Source organism: Suncus etruscus, chromosome 4 (genome assembly GCF_024139225.1).
Source record: "Suncus etruscus isolate mSunEtr1 chromosome 4, mSunEtr1.pri.cur, whole genome shotgun sequence".
Lineage (NCBI taxonomy): Eukaryota > Metazoa > Chordata > Mammalia > Eulipotyphla > Soricidae > Suncus > Suncus etruscus.
Genome location: NC_064851.1, coordinates 122,843,509 through 122,865,235, shown reverse-complemented (window position 1 = coordinate 122,865,235; position 21,727 = coordinate 122,843,509). Strand labels below are relative to the sequence as shown.

Genomic DNA, 21,727 nt, shown 5'->3' with positions numbered 1-21,727 from the left:
TGTGTTTCAGTATATCTGGTGAACCGGTATTTCTATTCAGCCTACATTATCACAAAGTAAAAAGGCTCAAAGACTATATCTAATATGTCTCAATCAGAGCTAAGTCCCAAATGACAAGGCTGAGATGAGAAAAAATGAGGAAAACAGCAGACCTCTCATTTCGTTTTAAGAGACCTACACTTGTTTCCTGCAGGCAATGAAGAGTTCTTGAGATCTAAACCAATTCTAATCATATAAACACTAGCTGAGAATCAAGATAACATCAACATCTCTGAATAACTGGGAAAATAATACTATTATTCACTAATAAACATATGCCAAGAGAAGGGGAGGGGGTTTGGAGGGAAAATGAGAAATTTAAATCTACGAGCCGCTGAATGTAAAGTGTCTGTAGAATGATTGATAGCTGTCTATGGGGTCGGTCATCAAGGAGACCAATCTAGGCTGAAGAAACATTGGAGTCATCATCACAGAGAAAACTGAAGCCCTGAGAGTGGGTGAACAAGGTTCCAGACAGATAGCCAAGGATAGGTTCTATAATTGCTATCACCTCAGGGATGAAAGAAACAAAGAAGGATTACCCAACTAAGCTAGAAGAAATATACTAAAAGGGTCAGCAGAATAGCAGTCTAAGTGTGACCCAGAGCTGTTGTCAACAGATTCCTGTCTTCCCTTCCTGTCCCTTAACGACCGGTTCCTTGAGGTGGCCTTGAGAGAGTCCCACAGCTGCGATCGGAAAGAAGATCACCTCTTCCCTGAGTGTCAGATACTTGTCTATTTGAACCATGGAAATATTTCCCACACACACACACACTTTAATAAAAACTTGGCATTTGGGTTTCTTTTTTTTTTTTTTTTTTGTGGTTTTTGGGTCACACCCGGCAGTGCTCAGAGATTATTCCTGGCTCCAGGCTCAGAAATTGTTCCTGGCAGGCACGGGGGACCATATGGGACGCCGGGATTCGAACCGATAACCTCCTGCATGAAAGGCAAACGCCTTACCTCCATGCTATCTCTCCGGCCCCTTGGGTTTCTTTTATGGCACTTACGTTTGCGGTTCCGACTCGCCTATTTTTTCCATAGAACAGCATCTCATTCCCTATCCTGTACTTCTAAATGTCCACTCCTTGATCAAATACTCTGCTGAAACTTTCCAGCTCACACTTCTGTGAGCCCTGACACTTTGCCTAGAATAACAAGCAAGACTTCTGGATGTGGTCTAAGAACCCAAGTCCCTGTCCTCACATATTGAAAACTAAGGTAGAGGATCAAGGCTCCAGATCTGAGGTCTGACAGTTAAGATCCACATTAGGTTTCTCATAAATTAGTATAAAAACTTCTGAAATGACCCCTACTGCAGCCAAAACCCATTCCCAGAGCATACACAGCCATCCCAACATCGAGTGAGGCACAACTCAAGGACAAATGACTAGGTTAATGTGTCTATAATTTGACTGAGAGATCTACAGTTGAGAGCAAATCCTGAGAATGTGGAAAACAAATTTAGAATAATTTAATAGTTTAATTTCTAGATAAATTTGGAGCATTCTCTACTGCTTGCATCACAATCTACAATGTATACTTTTTCTCTTATTATTAATTGTTGTTATTTTTTTGGCAATAGCCAGTGGTACAGGGTTTACTCCTAGAAGGCCTACAGGACTATGTGTGATGCTAGGGATTGAACCCAAATTGACTGCATGCAAGGCAAATGCCCTACCCGCTGTACTATTGCTCCACCCCTCTCTTACATTTTTCTAAATAAAACTATTTTACTTAATACACACAAATAAAACCTGATAAATACAAATTTTTACAGAAAAAGGAGTAATATAGCCCACTGAATTATTTAAAAAGCAGTATACTTACCTACATGAATGTTATCTTTAAATGCCGCATTATGAAGTTGAAATATTAAATGACGGCTAAATTTTTTATCAGAGCTCGAATCCAAGTTGCAAACATCTGCTGCTGAACAATTAACTTTGTATAACTCTTGAAGTGCCTTACAAACATACTTAAAAACATAAGAAAAATGTAATTATATTACAAAATTTGTTTTCAATTTTTTTCAAGAGAAAAAGTTAAATGCTTTAGTACAGATCTAAATCATTATTTTTTATTTGCTATTGGATTATATAATAAACTTGCTAAATTACTTATACACTAAAATAGGTATCATATTTAAATTAGTTTTCATGTTAAAGAATGTTATTAAGTCTCAGGATTAATTTATCTTAGAAGTAAAACTATTTACCTTATAAATCTCCTCTAAACTCCTCTTTATAAAACAGTAGGAGTTAAAACATCACTAATTATGGTATTTTTATACTTTTCGTTACTACTTTTCTACAGACATACTGAATCCAAATATACCTCCAAAAAATCAGCAGGACTAGATGACACTGCCGTGGAAGGTTTAGAAGGTTTACAGAGGGTTTAGAGCACAAGATTAGGAATCCAAAATTTCTAGGTTTAAGTGTGCTTTATCATTTGCAAGTTATAGACTTCAGTCAAGCCCAAATACTGGCATTCAACTGCAGGATATGCAAAATGGGAATAATAACTAGGCCTAATTCAGGGGGTTGATGTAAGGAATAAATGAGGCAAGAAGATAAGCTATTAGCACAGGAACAGATACACAAATTTGCTTAAGAGCTTTAACCATTCAAAGGACAGGTCACTTTACCTAAAGCCTCATGTCTCATTTGCAAAAACCAAGTTATTAAGAACCATCCTGCATAGTTACCTTGAGACTAAAATGTTTGTTAACTTGGGACTGGAGTGATAGCACAGCGGTAGGGTGTTTGCCTTGCACGCTGCCAACCCCGGAAGACCCTGGAAGACTCCAGTTCAATCCCTGGCATCCTATACGGTCTCCTGAGCCTGCCAGAAGCAATTTCAAGCACAGAGAGAGGAGTAACTCCTGAGTGCTGCCAGGTGTGGACCAAAACTCTCCCACCAAAAAAAAGTTTCTGAACTGCCAAGCACTTAGATACCTAAGAATCATGCAATAACAGTATTCATGCTATTCTGACATTGCAGTACTGTCCATTTTGCCCCCACTAAGCCCACTCTTCCTCAGTCAGTTTTTACTTTCTCAGAAAAGGTCTCTCAATTTCCCTATCTAGATAAGACTCCTCCTAAACATTCTATTGCTATGTATAGTACTTTATTCAGAACTATAGTTTTATATTAATTTTTGTGACTCTTTTGACATCTCTTTCTAAATTATGTGGACTATGCTTTTTTTTTTTTTTTTGGGGGGGGGGTCACACGTGGCAGCACTCAGGAGCTTCTCCTGGCTCCATGCTCAGAAATCACTCCTGGCAGGTTAGGGGACCATATGGGATGCCAGGATTTGAACCACCGTCCTTCTGCGCCTAAGGCAAATGCCTTACCGCTGTGCTATCTCTCTGGCCCCACTTATTTGTTCTATAGAAAATAAAAACCTATTTTTTTCTGTAAAAATAAAAGTCTAATTATTCACTAGCTATCAGACCATCACATGCCCTCAGTAGTCATGTGAGTAAGTTCTGCCAAATGGATACGAGCAGAAGTCACTTAGAGTTGAGTGTCAAACCTTCCTTTGCCCCATTATCTACTGAGTAGAATGCAAACAGTGATGAATCAGGTCTCACTGCAGACCGAATTCCCGGCTTGCAGTGACACCCCAGGATCCTGGAAAAAGAATAAACCTACATGTTATTCCATCCTCCAAGAGATCAAAGGCAAATCAGTACAATGTCCAAGAAAAATACTGGGTTTTCAGCAAGATTTGCATTTTCTCTTTTTTCAGTATGGTTTTCCTTCTGGGAAATGAACACACAAGCCTCTGTATAACAAGTTCCAATAATAGAAAAATTATAAATAATAGAAAATAATCACAGCAAAAGTACACCGGCCCAGTGGGGCTCAGCTGTGAAAGACTGTGAGTGTGACCTGTCTATGTCTGTCTACTGTCCTCTTGCGTGAAACTCTTGCGAGTGGGGCAAAAAGAGGCTCAGAGGAGCACGGCCGCTCTGCTTCGCTACGCGGCCGTGCACTCTTTCTAAGGAAAGAACTCCATTGCAACAAGAAGGAAAAATCACACTAAGAACGGCGCTATATCACAGAAGCAAACATTTCTCTCTGGACTGTCTTCTCTGTTGCATGTTCGGGCCTAAGATTTGACCCAGTGTGAGGCTTCATCCACGGAGGACTCCCCTCCCATAGAGGCAAGTCAGCCCATCCAGAAAGGGAGGAGCCAGAGGAGTGTGCTGCCTACATCATATAGACAATGAATACCACTACAACACGTAGAAAAACCCACAATACAAGTGTGACAATGGGGAAACAACGCAGGCCAGCATCAGACATAGAGAATGAAGATGACAATTCTGAGGACCAGATAATGACTGAACAACTAATCAACCTCTCAGATAAGGACTTTAGACTAGCAATATGGAAGGTGCTCAACAGACTCCAAGAAACCATGGATCGAGTTGAACAGAACACTAATAAGAACCAAGAAAATATGAAGGCAGAAATGACAAAACTCCAAACTGAAATAACATGTCAACTAACAGGACTGAAAAAGTCAGTAAACGAAGTGAATGACAAAATGGATAAGCTCTGGGACAGGGTATCAGAAGCTGAGAATAGACTTGGTGCTGTGGAAGATGAGATACATAACAATTCCATACAGCAGGAGAGATTGGACAAAAAACTTAAAGCAAATGAGCAGACAATGGAAAAATTAGTCAAAGAATGGGAACAGACGAAAATAGAAGTCTATGATAAGATCAACAGAAACAACTTAAGAATCATTGGAGTCCCAGAGACCCAGGAAGAAAATTTCCAGGAAGAATCAATGGTCAAGAACATCATTAAAGAGAAACTTCCAGAGCTAAAGAATATATGTGATCAAATCCTGCATGCCCGAAGAGTACCAACCAAAAGAGACCCCAGAAAAAACACCCCAAGACACATCCTAGTCACAATGACAAATCCCACAGATAGAGACAGAATTCTGAAAACAGCAAGATCAAAAGGGGAAATCATGTTCAAGCAAGCTTCCCTGAGATTTACAGCAGACCTGTCACCAGAAACACTCAATGCCAGAAAGCAGTGGTGGGATATTGTGACAAGACTGAATGAAATGAATGCTTCACCCAGAATACTATACCCAGCAAAACTCACTTTCCGGTTTGATGGAAGAATACAGGGTTTCACAGACAAAAAACAGCTCAGAAACTTCACAGACACAAAACCAGTCTTAAGAGAAAAACTGAAAGACCTAATCTAAGACAAGACTACCCAAAAGACACACCAAATTTTGAAATAAAGATGGCGTTAAATCCCAGGACAATTCTTTCTCTCAACGTCAATGGACTAAATGCACCAGTTAAGAGACACAGAGTGGCTAAATGGATCAAAAAACTCAATCCAACCTTCTGCTGCCTACAAGAAACGCACCTGAATAGTCAGAACAAACATAGACTCAAAATAAAAGGCTGGAGAAAAGTTATCCAAGCAAACAACACCCATAAAAAAGCTGGAGTGGCCATACTAATATCAGATAATGCAAACTTTATACTCAGGAAGGTTGTAAGGGACAAAGACGGACATTTTATATTAATCAAGGGGTACGTAGAGCAGGAAGAATTCACTCTCCTAAACATATATGCACCGAATGAGGGGCCAGCAAAATATTTAATACAACTGTTGACAAATCTGAAAAATAATATCAACAACAACACAATAATTGTGGGGGACCTTAACACGGCTTTGTCAACACTGGACAGGTCAACCAGACTGAAACCCAACAAGAATATACTAGACCTGAGGAGAGAAATGGAAGAAAGAGGCCTAGTGGATATATATAGGACACTCCATCCCCAGAAACCTGGATACACATTCTTCTCCAATGTACATGGGACATTCTCCAGGATAGACTACATGCTGGCACATAAAACATACCTCCATAAGATCAAGAGGATAGAAATTTTGCAGACTACCTTCGCTGACCACAAGGCTCTGAAATTATTTGTGAACTCCAAAGGGACTCAGAAGAAACACTTTAACACCTGGAAGTTAAACAGCCTCATGCTCAATAACCAGTGGGTCCGAGATGAAATCAAGGAGGAAATAAAAAGGTTCCTGGAAACAAATGACAATAAAGACACAAACTCTCAGAACTTATGGGACACAGCAAAAGCAGTACTGAGAGGAAAATTTATAGCTTTGCAAGCACACATCAGGAAGGAAGAAGGAGCTTACCTGAGTAGCTTAATGACACAGCTAATAGAACTAGAAAATGCTCAACAAAAGGACCCAAGAATAGGAAGACAGAAGGAAATAACAAAGCTGAGAGCAGAAATCAACGAAGTGGAAACTCAAAAAACAATCCGAAAGATCAACGAAAGCAGAAGTTGGTTCTTTGAAAAAATAAACAAGATTGATAGACCACTGGCAAACCTAACAAAGAAAGAGAGAGAGAGAAACTTGATAACTCGTATCAGGAATGAAAAAGGAGAGATCACTACTGATATGACAGAGATTCAAAGGGTAATCAGAAACTACTTTGAAAAACTCTACGCCACTAAAAATGAGAACCTGGAAGAAATGGATAAATTCTTGGACTCTTATAATCTTCCACGGTTGAAGGAAGAGGATGTAGCATATCTAAACACCCCTATCACCATTGATGAAATTAAAACAGTAATCAAATGTCTGCCGAAAAACAAAAGCCCAGGTCCAGATGGATTCACTAATGAATTCTATCAAACTTTCCAAGAGGAACTACTGCCAATCTTGGCAAGACTCTTTCATGAAATTGAACAAACAGAAACACTTCCAAATAGCTTTTATGAAGCCAACATCACCTTGATACCTAAACCAGACAGAGACGCTACCAAAAAAGAAAATTACAGACCAATATCACTGATGAATGCAGATGCAAAGATCCTCAACAAAATCCTGGCAAATAGGATTCAATGCCTCGTTAAGAAGATCATCCACTACGATCAAGTAGGTTTCATCCCAGGAATGCAAGGCTGGTTTAACATCCGTAAATCTATCAACATAATACACAACATCAATAACAAGAAAAATAAAAACCACATGATCATATCAATAGATGCAGAGAAAGCATTTGATAAGATCCAACACCCATTCTTGATCAAAACTCTCAGCAAGATGGGAATGGAGGGAACCTTTCTCAATATAGTGAAGGCCATCTACCACAAGCCAGTGGCAAATATTATCCTCAATGGAGAAAAACTGAAAGCCTTTCCTCTAAATTCTGGCACAAGACAAGGCTGTCCTCTCTCACCACTCCTATTCAACATAGTACTGGAAGTACTTGCTATAGCGATTAGGCAAGAAAAGGATATCAAGGGAATCCAGATAGGAAAGGAAGAAGTCAAGCTCTCACTGTTTGCAGATGACATGATACTCTACTTAGAAAACCCTAAAGACTCTATCAAAAAACTTCTAGAAACAATAGACTCATATAGCAAGGTGGCAGGCTACAAAATTAACACACAAAAATCAATGGCCTTTCTATATACCAATAGTAATAAGGATGAAATGGACATTAAGAAAACAACCCCATTCACAATAGTACCACACAAACTCAAATATCTTGGAATCAACTTGACTAAATATGTGAAGGACCTATACAAAGAAAACTATAAAACTCTGCTCCAAGAAATAAGAGAGGACACACGGAAATGGAAACACATACCCTGCTCATGGATTGGCAGGATTAACATCATCAAAATGTCAATACTCCCCAAGGCATTATACAGATTTAATGCCATCCCTCTAAAGATACCCATGACATTCTTCAAAGAAGTGGATCAGACACTTTTGAAATTCATTTGGAACAATAAACACCCTCGAATAGCTAAAGCAATCATTGGGAAAAAGAATATGGGAGGAATTACTTTTCCCAACTTTAAACTGTACTACAAAGCAACAGTTATCAAAACAGCATGGTATTGGAATAAGGATAGGTCCTCAGATCAGTGGAATAGGCTTGAATACTCAGAAAATGTTCCCCAGAGATACAACCATCTAATTTTTGATAAAGGAGCAGGAAATCCTAAATGGAGCAGGGAAAGCCTCTTCAACAAGTGGTGTTGGCACAATTGGATAGCCACTTGCAAAAAATTAAACTTAGACCCCCAGCTAACATCATGTACAAAGGTAAAATCCAAATGGATTAAAGACCTCGATATCAGCCCCAAAACCATAAGATATATAGAACAGCACATAGGCAAAACACTACAGGACATTACAGGCATCTTCAAGGAGGAAACTGCACTCTCCAAGCAAGTGAAAGCAGAGATTAACAGATGGGAATATATTAAGCTGAGAAGCTTCTGCACCTCAAAGGAAATAGTGCCCAGGATACAAGAGCCACCCACTGAGTGGGAGAAACTATTCACCCAATACCCATCAGATAAGGGGCTAATCTCCAAAATATACAAGGCACTGACAGAACTTTACAAGAAAAAAACATCTAACCCCATCAAAAAATGGGGAGAAGAAATGAACAGACACTTTGACAAAGAAGAAATACGCATGGCCAAAAGACACATGAAAAAATGTTCCACATCACTAATCATCAGGGAGATGCAAATCAAAACAACGATGAGATACCACCTCACACCCCAGAGAATGGCACACATCACAAAGAATGAGAATAAACAGTGTTGGCGGGGATGTGGAGAGAAAGGAACTCTTATCCACTGCTGGTGGGAATGCTGTCTAGTTCAACCTTTATGGAAAGCGATATGGAGATTCCTCCAAAAACTGGAAATCGAGCTCCCATACGATCCAGCTATACCACTCCTAGGAATATACCCTAGGAACACAAAAATACAATACAAAACCCCTTCCTTACACCTATATTCATTGCAGCTCTATTTACCATAGCAAGACTCTGGAAACAACCAAGATGCCCTTCAACAGACGAATGGCTAAAGAAACTGTGGTACATATACACAATGGAATATTATGCAGCTGTCAGGAGAGATGAAGTCATGAAATTTTCCTATACATGGATGTACATGGAATCTATTATGCTGAGTGAAATAAGTCAGAGAGAGAGAGAAAAACGCAGAATGGTCTCACTCATCTATGGGTTTTAAGAAAAATGAAAGACACCCTTGTAATAATAATTTTCAGACACAAAAGAGAAAAGAGCTGGAAGTTCCAGCTCACCTCAGGAAGCTCACCACAAAGAGTGATGAGTTTAGTTAGAGAAATAACTACATTTTGAACTGTCCTAATATTGAGAATGTATGAGGGAAATGTAGAGCCTGTTTAGGGTACAGGCGGGGGTTGGGGGGGGAGGAGGGAGATTTGGGACTTGGGTGATGGGAATGTTGCACTGGTGATGGGTGGTGTTCCTTTTATGACTGAAACCCAAACACAATCATGTATGTAATCAAGGTGTTTAAATAAAAAAAAAAAATTAAAAAAAAAAAAAAAAACAGTGATGAATCAATAAAGTAAACAAGGGCAACATCTTAGAGAGCCTTGTCCCTAACAAAATGAAGCCATATGCAAACATTCCACTAGAGAAATATCAACTTTTATCTTGTAAGGTCATTCTAATTTTAGTTCTTGATTATGACAGCTAAATCTATTCTAATTGATTATCTTTTACTGTATTACAAAATCTATGAAGGCAGAAATTGTGTCCTTTTGGACTAGCCAATATATTCTGAGTTAGAAAATTTCTTAACAAACAAATAGTCTAGTTTTGTAATATGGCACTACAGAAGACTTAAGTAGAATAAATTTAATAACTAGAGGTGATATGCTAGTCATGAAGCTATGATTCTCTTTCCCAAGTTGTTAAGTTATTTGAATGTGTAAGTTATAAAAAATTCAGAAGTTTAAAAGTTTGAGGGACCAGAGCAATAGTACAGCAAAAAGGTATTTGCCTTGCATGCGGCTACCTGGGTTCGATCCCTGGAATCCCATATGGTCTGAAAACAAAAAACAAAAAAAAGTTTAAATAATGTTACCTATAAATGTAGTTTTAAACATGCTTTAGAATTTATTTTTTGATTTTTGTTTTCTAGGGGTCACACCTGGTGGCACTCAAGAGTTACTCCTTGTTCTGCACTCAGAAGTCACTCCTGGCAGGCATGGGGGACCATATGTGATGCCGAGATTCAAACCACCACCTGTTCTGGATCGGCTTCTGGATTGGCTGCATGCAAACGTCCTACCACTATGCTATCTCTCCGGCCTCTAGAATTTATTCTTATTGGCAGAAGTGTCTTACTGAAACCTATCAGTAAAGTCATGAATCAAAGGGCACTGTATACTACCACTAGCAATGATTAGCTGGTTACTTATTAATCATCTATTAAATTAAGAGTAAACCTATTTTATGTCACTTTCAAGAAACCGAAAGGAAAAGCACTTATACACCTGTTAATATATAATGGAAACAATGAAGGGGGGGCGTGGACATAGTAAAATGGGTAGGGTTATTGCCTTGCACATGGCTGATCTTGGTTGGATATCCAGCATCCTATAAAGACCCCCAAGTACAGAGCTATAATAAACCTGTGTACCAGAAGGTGTGATCCCCCCAAAAAAATTTTTGTTTAGAAAATGTGAGGGGAGAGGTAAGTGCACAAGAGAGAACATAGGCTTCCCCAGAGTTAAAAAAAAAAAAAAAAAAAAAAAAAACAATGATGGGGCCAGAGAGATAGCACAATGGTTTGGGCGTTGGCCTTGCATGCAGCTGAACCTGGGAAAGGCCCAGTTCAATTCCCAGCATCTCATATGGTCCCCCAGCCTACCAGGAGCAATTTCTCAGTGCAGAGCCAGGAGTAACCCCTGAGCACCAGGGTTTTTTGGGTGAAGCCCAAAAACCAAACAATAAACCAATAAATCAATAAATAAAGTTTTATAAAAAAGGAAAAAAAAACAATCCCACAAAGTCTTAAACTCATATTTCAACAATTTTTTCAACATTTGTTAATGGAGAAAATTGTTAAAGGGAATTTTGAGTGAGATGGTGCATAAGAATTAGGAAGAAAAGTTTTAAATAACTACATGATCTTTGTCGTACCATGTTTATTGATCTGTTACAAACAGGGTTTGAACCCAAAAAGGTTTACAACAACATTGATTTCTTCAGGGATAGGTCTAGTTTCTAATATAATTTTGTGCTTCTCTGTAAAGATATAACCATACTAAAGTGCCAGTGAAATTTTTTGATCTTAACTTCTGTCACCCACAACAAAAGACAAAACTAATAATAGTATCTTGAGTAAGAACTAATCTAAGTCTGATTTTCCTTATGATTGTACAAAAGTTCCAATATTCCTGCCAATTCAGAAACTGATATTTTTATGAAACTTTTCTTGAAGTACATCTCAGAATCTGGTTTACATAGTAAAATTATTTTGCCTAACCTTTACCAGGCAGCTATTTATAATGTTAGATCATTAAAATGATAAACATGGGGTTGGAGCAGTGGTGCAGCAACAGGGCATTTGCCTTGCACACGACTGACCTAGGATGCCCTGGGTTTGATCCCCTGGCGTCCCATATGGCCCCCCAAGCCAGGAGCAATTTCTGAGCACATAGCCAGGACCCTGAGCATCACCAGGTGTGGCCCAAAAAAACAAAAACAAAAAAAATAATAATAATGCTGATATTAAATAAATAAAATGCTAAAAAAAAAAAAACTATCTCCAAACTGCCATTTTTCTCAGTGTTTTTTTTCTAGCTATTGTGCTATTATAAAATATATAGGGTGTGGGAGATAGTATATAGCACTGAGGGCCTATGCTACATCCTAACCTAGGTTCGGTCCCACATACCACATCGTTCTCTGACCATCACTGGATATAGTCTTGAAGGCCCATTAGCACTGAGTAATCCCAGCACTACATCTTGGGGCCTTTATATTGAAACACCAACCTGGTTGGTTGAGAATTGCTGGAAAGGCATAAAATATTATATAAATATAGACATAGGCTGAATTTTCATTTTACACAATTTACTCATAAAAAGTGATTTTTAACAAGTACAGGTTAAATGAAGAGTAATAAGAAAAAAGAGAACCTATCCATTACTTAGGTTAGCTTCACTTAATAAATGAAGAGAAAATGAAAGTATAACAAAAATAATTTAAGGTTATCATTTACCTCAATGAGTAATGCAACCATCTTTTTCCCATCAGCTCCTGGATTGGCAAGTTTGTTAAATTCTAAATCAAAATAAAGCTTGCATACAGCATTTTCAGGAATTACTTCATAGCAGTGTAAGAGATTTTTGCTGAATAAAATAATTCAAGTGTGTCAGGATTTATATCTTATATCATTCAAATCACAGAAATTGATCTTACATTTTAAGATTATTGTTAACTGTTACTTAAAAGTATATAACTATAACGATAAAGTGAACAGTTGTTTATAGTACCAAAAATTTCCATCTAACAAAATGTAGTGATCCCATTTTGTAACATTACTTGACTGAAAATATAATCAGCTTCTATAATAGATGATTTTGATGTTGTCTAACAAGGCATAGAAAAAAGAATTTATCAAAAAGGTATCCAAAACTTTGGGGCTGGAGAGATAGCATGGAGATAAGGCTTTTGCCCTTCATGCAGAAGGTCATTGGTTCGAATCCCGGCATCCCATATGGTCCCCCGAGCCTGCCGAGAGCGATTTCTGAGCGTGGAGCCAGGAGTAACTTCTCAGCGCTACCGGTGTGACCCAAAACCCACCCCCCCCCAAAAAAAAAGGCACCCAAAACCACATATTCTTGGGGGTCCATATTTTTTAATAGTAATTTGAAGTCTTTTATTAGGAAGAAATCAATTTAAAAAAAACTTGAATCACCTGTCTTCACTAAGTTTGCAATGCTCGTGCTGGCAGTTACAGTTTCACTGACATCAACAGATATGACTAACATGGATTAAAAGAACAGGCTGACTTTACAAGTTAACACTATTAATTTGTGCTGAACAAAGACATGCTCTACAATAAAAGGATCAAGGTAATTTGGATAAGGAAAAGTATGAGAAAAATTGTGTCACCTTCTGGCAGAGATTAGCAGAAGTTCACAACAAACACACAGACATACCATGGAAACTGCAAAATTTGATTCTAATAGTAAATGGGGTAACTATATCTCCAAGAACTGCACAAGCCAATTCAGTCTGAATTAATTTTGTAACAATTATCTGAGTGGGCCAAAAAAATATTACAGTAGTTAAGGCACTTGCCTTGCACGCAGCCAACCCGGATTCAATCCCTGGCACCTCATATAGTTCCCAGAGCATGGCCAAGAGTGATTCCTGACCACAGAGCCAAAAGTAACTGCTGAGCATTGCCAGGTGACTCTCAAAAAAAAAAAAATTTTTTTTTGACAAAAAACGTAATTTGATAATTCTTTTACGAACTACTTACCGGAATTTATAGTAAAACCAAAGTTGAGTGTAAGTTGTTACAAGGTAAATACGTTGTCCATCACTCACTTTGTATTCCAAAGCAAATACATGAACTTCCTTTATAAAATGAAAAATAAATCATTAAAAATGCTTAAATTTAAATTTAACTATAACTCTAAAATACTCAAGAGGAATATTACAATTACAATTTCAATTTTTGGAATTTAAACATTTGTTTCAAAAACAAGAAAAATAATCAATAGACCTGGTCTAATCACAATATAATATATATGCCGTATTATAGTCATTTTTATTTATCTGTTTTTCTCATTTTTATTTATCTGTTTTTGTCACCCAAGAACAAGTAATTCACATTCAAGGCTGAAACAGATAATCCAAAAAGAGAAAAAGATTATCGCATTTCAATCATTCTAACATCAGTTATTTGCTACTTCATAAAATTAAGACTATTTAAAACTACATAAGGATTATTATAAGCATTTGTGCTGAAATGAATAAAATCTCTACTACATATAAAAACAGGTGGAAAAATATTTTTTAAGTATTTGTAAATTAATCCTTAAAGCTTAAATTCTAAAATGCTTCATTTTAACAATTTTTTGTTTGTTTGTTTTTGTTTTTTTGGGCCATACCCGGCGGTGCTCAGGGGTTACTCCTGGCTGTCTGCTCAGAAATAGCTCCGGGCAGGCACAGGGGACCATATGGGACACCGGGATTCGAACCAACCACCTTAGGTCCTGGATCAGCTACTTGCAAGGCAACGCCGCTGTGCTATCTCTCCGGTCCCAACCATTTTTTTTTTCGGTTGTTGGGCAACACACAGCCATGCTCAGGGGTTACTCCTGGCTATGTGCTCAAAAATCGCTCCTGGCTTGGGAGACCAGATGGGATGCCAGGGGATAGTACCACGGTCCGTCCTAGGTTAGCATGCGCAAGCAGGCACCTTATCACTTGCGCCACTGCTCTGGCCCCTTAACAAATAATTTTCTATCTTTTCTTAGAAAAATCAAATTTTAGGGCCAAAACCCCAAAGAATTTATAAAAAAAGAAATCAAATTTTATGATGAGCTAATATGGTAAGTGATATAGTTATAACTATATCTGTTTCCAGTTTTTCTAATAAAGAAATACTAGATTTGAAGTTTTGGTTTTTGTGTTTGTTTTTGTTTTTAAATCTACTTAGCTGTTGAGTCAACAAAGAAACTACGGGCCCGGAGAGATAGCACAGCGGTGTTTGCCTTGCAAACAGCCAATCCAGGACCAAAGGTGGTTGGTTCGAATCCCGGTGTCCCATATGGTCCCCCGTGCCTGCCAGGACCTATTTCTGAGCAGCCAGCCAGGAGTAACCCCTGAGCATCGCCGGGTGTGGCCCAAAATCCAAAAAAAAAAAAAAAAACAAAGAAACTACATTTCTATTTTTATAAGTGAGACTTAAGAGTTATTTGAGTCCATTAAAAATTCTAAAAGAAATTTATAGAACAGTGATTTGTAAGCACAGAAATCATACTCAAAGCTTTTTTTTTTTTTTGGTTTTTGGTTTTTGGGCCAAACTCAGTGGTGCTAAGGGGTTACTTCCAGATCTGTGCTCAGAAATCACTTCTGGCAGGTTCAGGGGACCATATGTAATGCCAAAGATCAAACCCAGTTTAATCAGTGCAAGTCATACACCCTACTTGCTGTGCTATAGCACCGGCCCTCAAACATTTTTAAATTCAAGATTTTGGGCCAAAGTGAGAGCACAGTGGGTAGAGTGGTTGCCTTGCATAAAGCTGACCCAGATTTGATCCCTGGACCCCTATAGAGTCACCTAAGCAATCTCTCAGCAAAAACTCAGGAGTAAGCCCTAGCACAGTTGGGTGTGGCCCAAAAACAAACAAAATTTTACTATTAAATGGATCAATGTTTAAAATCCTAATATTTGAATAAAAGGTTTGTACAAAATGAACATAGAAGATTTTCCTTTATGTCCTAAACTCTTTTGATGAGAAGAGTAAACTTCTCTTTACTAGGGAATGTAGAGTCCTCCTGAGAAAAAAGGGTCAGCATTTTGAGTTTTAAACAGCATAATAACCAAAATCAGGATATATGTAACATAATCCTGTGTTTGAATTTAATTCTCTTGAGGCTGGAATAATAGTACTATGAGTAAGGAGTTTGCCTTGCACACCACTGACTACAGTCGAATCCCTGGCATACCAATATGGTCCCTAAATTCCACCAAGAGTGATCTCTGAGTGCAGAGTCAAAAGTAAACCCTAAACACAGCTGTGTGTGACTCCAAAACCAAAAATAGAATTAAATTTAAATGTTATTTCTAATTCTCAGTTCTTGGGGCCAGAGTGATAGAATGGGTAGGGCGTTTGTTTGCCTTGCATACATCCAACTCAGCTTTAATTCCTGGCATTGTCTATGGGTCCCTGGCTCTACCAGGAGTAATTCCTGAGCTCAGAGTCAGGAGTAACCCTGACCATTGCCGGTGTGGCTCAAAACCAATAAACAAATAACATTTCATTTCTCCTTTACCCAATTTTGCCCATAAACTCTCATGTGTTATTCATTTACTTCCTCATATTTTGGGGTATTTAATTTTACTCTTAAACGGCATGTGACAAAGCAAAAGGCATATGACAATTACCTCTTTACAGCTTTTAACAAAATTAAAAGCTTCAGCTTGCCGATGAAACAGTTTCCAAATGGATGGTGGGTCTTCTGTCTTAGATAATCTTGGTCTATATACTGAAGACAATGGTTTCCTCTCATAATGGGAGGCCAGTTCTTCAATTTGCTTCAGTTTTGTTTCCCACTTCCTCTTCATTGGTTCAGAAGTATGGGAAGAATAAATCTTATCCCAATTCAGATTTCTACCATGACTGCCAAATAAAACAAGACATCAATTACTTTACATATTTTCATAAAATTTCAATGCACTTACTAAAGCAAACTTCTCTGTATTTGCTTTACATTTTGCACAAAATTTTAATGTTAAATTAAGAATTGGGCTGGTTGTCAGATATATACCTTCTAGATTCTGACTCTTCTAAGACTACTCTCTGATTATGAACAGGTAGAGGCCAGGGAGATAGCATAGAGGCAGGGTGTTTGCCTTGCATACATAAGGACGGTGGTTCGAATTCCGGCATCCCATATGGTCCCCGAGCCTGCCAGGAGCGATTTCTGAGAATAGAGCCAGGAGTAATCCCTGAGTGCCACTGGGTGTGATCCAAAAATAAAAACAAAAATAAGAACAGGTAAACAGAGCTACCTAAGTTTTTATTTTGGGGGGGATGGGGCATAGAAGGTGATGTTCAGGGGTTGCTCCTGGCTCTGCTCTCTAGAGTAATTCCTGGAAGTGCTTAGGGATACCATATGGGATACTGGGAAAAGAACACAAGTTGGCTGTGTGTGAGGCAAAAACTGTACCTGCTGTATTACTGCTCTGGACCCCACTACCTAAGTCTTTTTAAACTGCTAACAAGAATCAGGGTTTTTTTTGTTTGTTTTTGTTTGTTTGGGGGCCGTACCTGGCAGCGTTCAGGGGTTACCCCTGGCTCTGTACTCAGAAATCATTCCTGGTAGGCTCGGGGACCATATAGGATACTGGGGATCAAACCCAGGCCCTTTTCTGTCAGCCATGTACAAGGCAAACGCACTACCACTGTGCTATCACTCCAGCACCAAGAATCAGTATTTTAAATACTTTGTTATAGATCTTGATAGCAAAAGTACCAGGACATAGGACAGTGTTTTATGAAATACAAAGTCTCAGGGCCAGCAAGGTGACGCTAGAGGTAAGGTGTGTGCCTTGCAAGCGCAAGCCAAGGAAGGACCGCGGTTCGATCCCTGGTGTCCCATATGGTCCCCCCAAGCCAGGGGCAATTTCTGAGCCCTTAGCCAGGAGTAACCCCTGAGCATCAAATGGGTGTGGCCCAAAAAAAAAAAACAAAAAAAAACAAAAAAGAAAGAAAAAAGAAATACAAAGTCTCTAAGTGTTTGTAAACTAATTTTATAATGACCACTTTACTGTATGAAAGCCTTGTCCAGCTTGCTACTGCTTTGGCCATATATACTATTATTTCTTGGTGTCAAGTTCATTTCTAGGCACTACTCACGTTCAGTTCTTACCTCTCTTTCAGGTTTCTTTCTATTGCTCTTAATTATAATTGAGAAGCTAACACAGTTATATGAATGGAAACTCCTACATAGTCTAGTTCTGAGTGCTAGTTCTGGACATTTACAGTACTTAAAAGCATGGTTCTTGTTTTGCTCTGGGGCCACACGTGGTAGTGCTTAAAAATCTAATTCCTAACTCTGCACTCAGGGATCACTCCTTGGGGGACTGTATGAGATAAAAGGGATGAAACCCAGGTCAGTGGGTATTATACTATCACTCCAAACCCATAAGCAAGATTTTTAAAAGGTATCGATAAATCTTAGCCTATATATTAATTAGGTTTTTATAATTAGCACATCTGTTTGTTTCCACAATATACTTCCGTGTAAGTATATCTCAAGGGTTCTACCAACACTTTTTCAATTTGGGATTACTGTTGACTTACAAAGGAATAAAAAAAGTTTTCTATAAGGTGAGGAAGAGAAAAGTGAAACCTTCCATAATAAATTCAAACTAGTCATAAATTCTTTGCATTCCTTTTATGAAAAGATGCCATCTAAAGCTCCCCCTATCCTGACTTTAGGTTTGCCATGTCCTTGCGTCGATGTCATAGCAGGGGTTGAAGAAATGCTTTTGCACTGTGTTTAGCTATGCTGAGGTCCTGCCCTGAAACTATTAAGCTATACCTCTAGCTTCACAGTGGACAAAAGTCTATCTGAAAAAGTAAGCACAGGTAACAGTCAGGATCAATTTAGTGTTAGTTGTGTGATTTATGCCAGACAGATCAGCCCATCATAAATTCAATACTTAAGCCCAAATGAGTTTAGAGGAAATCTACTCTTGTACAGGATCAATGTGTTGGTTTGTGATGTCAGTAAATTTGAGGATGAATTTTAAACAGCAAGTTACCCTCTTCACTGATGTCATCATTTATCTATATGGAAAACACTATTTTTTAAATAAATTACATATATAAATGCCTTTGAGGTAAGATTTCTATTCACCTAGTGTTGGGGTTGGGAGAGGAGAAACTGAGAATCCAACACTGGAAGAAATAAAGGCACAAATTATATTCCTGGTATTTTCATTTATGTCTTGTCAATACTTTTAGCAAGACTGAACTACTGAAAAAATCTTTTTAAAGCCCAAGAAGGGATTGGAAATCCTGCTTGGGGAGACTGCTGAAAGTGTTATGAGGAAATAGGAAGAGAGGGGTAAGATCAAAACCACAGATTCCTCACAAACAATCAGACTGGTGGTCAGTTCCACAAAACCTCACTTACATAAGGCAGATGTGACCTGATTGGTCAATTCCACAAAAGTCATTTACTGTACGTAGAAGTCGTAGAGCCTAACTAGACAGCAAGGGAGAAGATGGTAACGTAAAAACTCAGGTCACAGAAGAGTTTGGACATTGGATTTGCAATTATGGATGGGAGGAATAGGGCTAGAGCTTCTATATGAAATGTAAAATAAAGAGCTGCATATACCACTCAAGATGGCTGGGGGGGGGGGGCTGGGGCAGTGGCACGGAGCGGTAAGGCTTCTGCCTTGCTGGTGCTAGCCTAGAACGGACCACAGTTCGATCCCCCAGTGTCCCATATGGTCCCCCAAGGCAGGAGCGATTCTGAGTGCATAGCCTGGGGTAGCCCAAGTGTCATGGGGTGTGGCCCAAAAAAAAACAAAAACAAAAACAAAAAAGATGGCAGGTGGTGTGAACGCTAATCTTTTCTTTCTGGGGGGGGGGGGACACACCCTGCAGTGCTCAGGGGTTACTCCTGGGCTCTGTGCTCAGTAACTACTCCTGGTAGGTTAGGAGGACCATATGGGATGCCTGGGATGGCACCCGGGTCCGTCCCTGGTTGGCAGTGTATAAGGCAAATGCCCTACCACTGTGCTATTGCTCTAGCCCCTGAACGCTAATCTTACTTGCCATCCACAAGGGGCTGAAAGAAATCAGCTCTGCTGCAATGGAGGGGAAAAAGCACTGTTGGCCTTGAATGCCACAGAACCTGGTTCAATCCCCCAGAACCCATATGGTCCTCTGAGCTCTACCAGGAGTAATCTCTGAGCACAAAGTCAGTAGTAAACTCAGAGCGCCCACAAGGAGTGCCTCCCCCCAAAAGTATTGCAAACATTGAAGGGCATAAAATACCAATCAGTGAGTGGCCCAATCTGTCCTGTGAAATTAAAACACAAAACCCCAAATGAGTTCAGGAGGCTAATGCCTTTGGATCAGTACCCAGCGGGACCCAACCTGCCAGGCATCTCGGTCAGGAAACACCATTCCTTTCTGCCAGCTGAAGTTCCTTCGCCATGCTGTAAGAGCATCACAGGCTGGATAAAGAAATAGGAGGGGATTGTCCACTTCCAATGCTTTTGTTAATGTTGAGCCACATCTAGAGGCGCTCTAACCTCATTCCTGACTCTGTGCTCAGGGATCACTTCTGGGGATGAGCCCAAGCAGGCCTCTAGCTGGCATGCAGACTATGTATCTCTGATCCAACAATAAATATGTGCAAACGATAACCCCCATTTGGATGAGTACTACAAGCAGCCTAGTTAACAGGGACTCTCAGGCAGATCCTCATTCAAATTTTGCCCCAGAATAGCTGGAGCAATAGCACAGCAGGTAAAGACTCTTGCAGGGTAATAAACCCCAGAACCACATAGGGTCCCCGGGGCCCACAAGGAGTGATCCTGGGGTGCAAAGTCAGAAGTAAGCCCTGAGCACCGCCGGGTGTGGTCCAAAGATAGATCTGTGCATATGCATGTAAAATAAAATGCAAATGCGCCATCAGTCTCAAAGTGACGCAAAGAAACCTGGGACAAAATTGTCTCAGCCGCAGGGCAAGGCCGGTCCTGAGCGGCGGCAGAACTTGGTCTTTAAGTTCCACAGCTCCACTTGCCACGGGGTCCCGGGTGGCGCCAGGCCCGTCCGGGCGCTCTCCTCTCTCCCCTCTTCCCTCGGAGCTCCACGCGGAGTCAAGGCTTCATATCGCGCGCGGAGGAGGCCCGGCCGTGACGCAATGCCAAGGCGGAAATGCGCGCGCGAGACCCGCGCAGGGAGCGACGTTCGGGCGCGGCGACAGGCTGGCAGTGCCCGGGCGGGAAAACTGGAACTAGCGCCGCGCGCCAAGGAAGGAGTTTTGACTCACCTGGGCCAGAAGAACGCGCATGCGCCGAAGTGGCGAGGGGCGTGTCCGGACAGAACGAGCGCGGTCCTGGGGGCGTGTCCGGTACGGGGCGGGGCTGTAGGGAGCGTGGTCTTCTGAGCGCACTTTCCCGGCGCGAAAGTAGCGAGGGGGCGTGCCCAAGCGGAACGTGCGCGGGCCTGGGGGCGTGTCCGTTTCGGGGCGGGACTCTAGGGGGCGTGGTCTTTTTAACATTTTTAATAATTACTTTATTTAGACACCTTGATTACAAACATGATTGTGATTAGGTTTCAGTCATGTAAAGAACACCCCCTTTCATCAGTGCAACATGCCCACCACCAATGTCCCAAATCTCCTTCCTCCCCACCCCGCCCCCGCCTGTACTCAGGCTTTCTACTTTCCTCATTCATTCACATTGTTAGGATAGTTCTCAATGTAGTTATTTCTCTAACTACACTCACCACTCTTTATGGTGAGCTTCATGTCGTGAGCTGCACCGTCCAGCCCTCATCTCTTTTGTCTCTGAGAATTAATGCAAAAATGTCTTTCATTGTTCTTAAAACCCATAGATGACTGAGATTATTCTGAATCTATCTCTCTCCCTCTGGCTTATTTCACTCAGCATAATAGATTCCATGTACATCCATGTATAGGAAAACTTCATGACTTCATCTCTCCTGACGGCTGCATAATATTCCATTGTGTATATGTACCACAGTTTCTTTAGCCATTCATCTGGTGAAGGGCATCTTGGCTGTTTCCAGAGTCTGGCTATTGTAAATAGCGCTGCAATGAATATAGGTGTGAGGAAGGGATTTTTCTGTTGTATTTTTGTGTTTCTAGAGTATATTCCTAGGAGTGGTATAACTGGATCATATGAGAGTTCTATTTCCAGTTTATGGAGGAATCTCCATATTGTTTTCCATAAAGGCTGGAAGGCATTCCCACCAGCTGTGAAAGAGAGTTCCTTTCTCTCCACATCCCCGCCAGCACTGCTTGTTCTTTCTTTGTGATGTGTGT

General features: G+C 40.0%; 1 protein-coding gene across 1 annotated transcript in view; it reads right to left on the bottom strand.

Annotated features, from left to right (window-relative positions):
- PRIMPOL (primase and DNA directed polymerase) overlaps positions 1-16,265 on the bottom strand; it is a 35,733-nt gene extending 19,468 nt beyond the window's left edge. Inside the window, exons 1-4 of the mRNA XM_049772684.1 lie at positions 16,077-16,265; positions 13,440-13,537; positions 12,171-12,300; positions 1,870-2,017 (exon numbers count right to left, since the gene is read on the bottom strand). Of these exons, the coding sequence (XP_049628641.1) occupies positions 1,870-2,017; positions 12,171-12,300; positions 13,440-13,537; positions 16,077-16,256 (556 nt within the window). The 5' untranslated portion in view covers positions 16,257-16,265. The remainder of the gene's footprint in view (positions 1-1,869; positions 2,018-12,170; positions 12,301-13,439; positions 13,538-16,076) is intronic.
- Between the last annotated feature and the right edge of the window lie 5,462 nt (positions 16,266-21,727).